This window comes from Colobus angolensis, unplaced genomic scaffold (assembly GCF_000951035.1).
Source record: "Colobus angolensis palliatus isolate OR3802 unplaced genomic scaffold, Cang.pa_1.0 Scaffold35, whole genome shotgun sequence".
In the NCBI taxonomy this organism is placed as follows: Eukaryota; Metazoa; Chordata; class Mammalia; order Primates; family Cercopithecidae; genus Colobus; species Colobus angolensis.
Window position 1 is genome coordinate 8,131,273 of NW_012116821.1, and position 4,511 is coordinate 8,135,783.

General features: G+C 43.2%; 1 protein-coding gene across 5 annotated transcripts in view; it reads left to right on the forward strand.

Moving 5' to 3' along the window:
• Positions 1–6: 6 nt before the first annotated feature.
• The window catches only part of SNX3 (sorting nexin 3), a 57,387-nt gene continuing 52,882 nt past the window's right edge, over positions 7–4,511 (forward strand). For 3 of the 5 annotated variants that reach the window (XM_011952826.1, XM_011952830.1, XM_011952831.1), the window contains exon 1: positions 7–202. In XM_011952826.1, the coding sequence (XP_011808216.1) occupies positions 41–202 (162 nt within the window). In that variant the 5' untranslated portion in view covers positions 7–40. The remainder of the gene's footprint in view (positions 203–4,511) is intronic. The other 2 variants (XM_011952828.1, XM_011952827.1) reach the window with 2 other exon arrangements.

Sequence of the window (4,511 nt, forward strand, 5' to 3'; positions counted from 1 at the left end):
GGCGGAGGGAGCCCGCGGCGGCGGCGGCGGCTATAGCGAAATGGCGGAGACCGTGGCTGACACCCGGCGGCTGATCACCAAGCCGCAGAACCTAAATGATGCCTACGGACCCCCCAGCAACTTCCTCGAGATCGATGTGAGCAACCCGCAGACGGTGGGGGTCGGCCGGGGCCGCTTCACCACTTACGAAATCAGGGTCAAGGTGAGGCCGTCTTTCCCCTTTCCCAAGAAACCCCTCCCGCTGGCTCTGGTCACCCCCAACTCGGCCCAGGAGTGAACCTCCGCGGGCAGCCACAGCTGCCCAGGCCGGGAGCCCCCTTGCAGAGGCTGGCCGGGGTCGTGAGCTAGGGCCCTTCTTCCTATAGGGCTGGTGTGGGGGGGCTGCAGAGCGAGCCCGGCGCCCTGGCACTTAGAGAAGGTGCTCGAAGAGGAGGGCGTGGGTTGAGCGTCGGCTTGCCCCTCCAGCAGCTGATCTGGGAATGACATTTGAGTTGGAAAGGGGTAGATCTTTCTGGAACACATCCCTTCACAGGGAAGGAAAGAAGATGTTGACTGAGAAAAGGGGCTTGCGCAAAGTTAAAGCCTTTTCCCAGTTTTCTCTTCCTGGAGACTTCCCAGAGGTAGCAAGCCAAGCCCGCTGCTCCGGGCCCTTCCCGAGCTACTAAAGTAACCTAGGTTGTGCCGTCTTCTAAACGGGACTTAATGAAAGTTCACAGAAGCCTGACAATTTTTGATAGGGCTGAGCCAGACCAGAAGGGTGGTTGGACATGGTTGACTTAAGCACTTTGGGCCACCGCCCTGCTAAAGGCTGACGTGTGGTGTCACTTACCTCATAATCCAAAACTACAGTTGCTTTAAGAAAAGCCTATTTATTTAGGGATCTTGCTGTCTTAATTCGAGATTTGCATTTAACTGAATAAAGAAATCAACAGAAATAAAATATACCTAATTTCACAACTAGTGTTTGCTGGCAATAAATAATTCAGATGATTTGAAAGATACTGAAAATAGTGCTTCACTTTCACTCTATAGTTCAGTATTAAAGAATTTGCCCATGTATGGAAGCATCTTTAAAAATTAATTACATTAACTTAAAGATGACAGCAAATTACTTTATTAAAAATTATAAGACGATTTTACCTTTAATCAAAATTTATATGACAAGCTACTATTAACGTTTAAGTGAAGTAATTTCTCATTAACTTATGCACTTTGTGTTGTGAAAAACACAAAACGTGAACTTTGCCATCCTAACCATTTTTAAGTGTACAGCTCAGTAGTATATTCACTTAAGTTGTGAAACTTAAGTATTTTTAAAAAACGATTCTTATGTAGTTAGCATTGATATTAAAAAGTTAAAGTTTAAAATATGAAACGAATAGTTTAATGTTTCAAGCCACTGTTGTCTTCTTATGGATGTGTAAAATGTGAATCATAGGCCGGGCGCGGTGACTCACGCCTGTAATCCCAGCACTTTGGGAGGACCAGGTGGGCGGAACACCGAGGTTGGGAGTTCGACACCAGCCTGACCGGCATGGAGCAACCCCATCTGTACTAGAAATACAAAATTAGCCGGGTGTGGTGGCACATGCCTGTAATCCTAGCTACTCAGGAGGCTGAGACTGGAGAATCGCTTGAACCGGGGAGGCAGAGGTTGCAGTGAGTCTAGATCGGGCCATTGCACTCCAGCCTGGGCAACAAGAGCAAAACCCTGTCTCTAAATAAATCAATAAATAAAAATTGAATCATAGGCTATATTGCCATAGGGAAACTGCGAAATCCAGGCTCCAGTACACCTGGGGAACTACATTCCCACATAAACCTAGTGGAAAAGTGAATGTTTTTCTAATTGTCTGTAATACCTGACAGATGGTTCACTAAAAAGAACTTCCTCTTTTGCCCTATACACCAGTGTTTTCTTTTTTTTTTTCTCTTGTGCTAAAACAGAACTTGGTATTCTTGTTTCTAGACTTCCATAGCAGGTACTTCCTGTCACAAAATTGAATTGGAATATCCTGCCTACACTTCCTCCACTTACTAACTTTGAGTTTATCTTGCTGAGTGCATTATATTAAATGGATTTTATATAATAACTTAATCCTGTTTTTTTTTTTTTTTTGAGATAAGAGTCTCGCTCTGTAGCCCAGGCTGGAATGCAGTGGCTTGATCGTGGCTCACTGCAGTCTCAAACTTCAGGGCTCAAGTGTTACCCCCGCCCCAGCCTCCCAAGTAGCTGGGACTACAGGGTGCTACTACCCCTGGCTAATTTTTTATTTTTTGTCAGATGAGACTTGCTATGTTGCCCATGATGGTCTTGAACTCCTGGCCTCAAGTGACCCTGCCCCACTCAGCCTCCCAGTGTTGGAATTACAGGCATGAGCCACCTCACCCAGCCCTGCAATTTTATTATTCTCTAAACTGTTGCTGCTCTCCCTAACCCCTACTGACTACCTTTTGCTATTGAATTTGCTATGTGGAAAACCATTTTATGTTACAGAATTTGAACTTTTAAACTATCTTACAGTTACTGTCTCATTCTGGTCTTGAGAAAAATTTTCAGTTTTACAGGATCTGATTGAAATTACTCTAATTCACAGGGCAATTTTATCTGGATGGTGGCACTTAGAATGCAAGTTTCCCAATCTCCATTTATCTTTTGGTTTGAGGATAGTGTTTAAGACTATTAGGATCACTTGATTAGTATCTCTGGGCTTTTGAAAATAATTACACAGTGTTATGTTTTTAAAAATTGTTCTAATGGATAGGTGCAGCAGAGAGCACCATAAATGATTAAAGGTTTAGGAAAGTTCAAGGTCTAGAATTATTTAGGCATATTAAAGAGAAGGCTGAAAGTAAAATTCAGTCACTGTTTACAAGTTTGTGCTGTAATGTAACTTTAATATTCTGGAGATTTTTAAATTAATCAAGATCTATTTTACCTGGAGACCACTGTTTTGAACAGGAATGGAATTAGAATCTTTCTTGAGCTCTGACATAGTCCTCAGTTCAAAGAATAGATTTAGCATTTCCTAGCTGGGTAGGGTACAAAATCAAAGCTCCACTTCCCCTCTGTGAAATAGGTGTGCTAATAATAGTACCTACCTCTTAGGACTAAATGGGATAAGGCACATGAATCTTTCTAGCACAGTGCCTGGCACATAATAAGCACGCAAAATTTAGCTCTTTCTGAAGGTAAACATTTTCTAAATTAAATGTCAGTGATCAACTACATTTTCTATGTGTTAACGTGTAATTGAGTTACTAAAATTGTTAGATTTTCTTATCAAGAAACCTACTTGTCTTGGAAGTATACCTTCATTAAGTAAGCATGGTATAAAAAGAAGCTATCTTATTTGGTACTTAACCAAGTAACCTTTGTGTATGTATTTATTTTTTCAAGGCAGGGTCTCCCTCTGTCTCTCAGCCTAGAGTGCAGTGGTGCAATCACAGCTCACTGAAGCCTTGACCTCCAGGCTCAAATGATCCTCCCAACCTCAGCCTCTCTAGTAGTTGGAACTACAGGCACACACCACCATGCCCAGCTAATTTTTAAATTATTTGTAGAGACGAGATCTCACTATGTTGCCTAGGCTGCTCTTGAACTCCTGGGCTCGAGTGATACTCCCACCTTAGCCTCCAAAACTGCTAGGATTATAAATATGAGCCACCACACCCAGCTCCAAGTAATCTTTTAAAGTTGAGCTTTATTAAAGCATAAAGCTGAATAATAACGTTGGCTGATAAAAATTTTAACAAGATGCTAAATAAATGTAGCATCCTATCTTGACTGTTTGCCATTCTAAACTTGTATGTTTTTTCCTCTGGGTCAGTCATCTAATCTTAAATTAGGAGTCATTAATATCCAGATTGGAAGCTGAGAAATAAATTTTAAAATCTTAGACTTAATTTTAGGAATTATAAACATGTATTATTGAAGGGCTAAAATATTAATAGTATTTTAAAGATTTGGGGGGTCAGGCATGGCAAATCCTGTATGTAATCCCAGCACTTTGGGAGGCCAAGGTGGGAAGACTACGCAAGCTCAGGTGTTGCCACACAGCCTGGGCAATGCAGTGAGACCCTGTCTCTACAAGAATTTAAAAATTAGCCAGGTGTGGTGGTATGTGCCAGTAGTCCCACTTATGTGGGAGGCTGAAGTGGGAGGATTTCTTGAGCCCAGGAGGAGGTCAAGGCTGCAGTGAGTCATGATCACACCACTGCACTCTAGCCTGGGTGACACAGTGAGACCCTGTCTCTAAAAAAAGAAAAGAAAGGCCAGGCACGGTGGCTCACGCTTGTAATCCCAGCACTTTGGGAGGCCAAGGCAGGCAGATCACGAGGTCAGGAGATCGAGACCATCCTGGCAAACACGGTGAAACCCCATCTCTATTAAAAATACAAAAAATTAGCCGGGTGTGGTGGCAGGCGCCTGTAGTCCCAGCTACTCGGGAGGCTGAGGCAGGAGAATGGCGTAAACCCAGGAGGCGGAGCTTGCAGTGAGCTGAGATCCG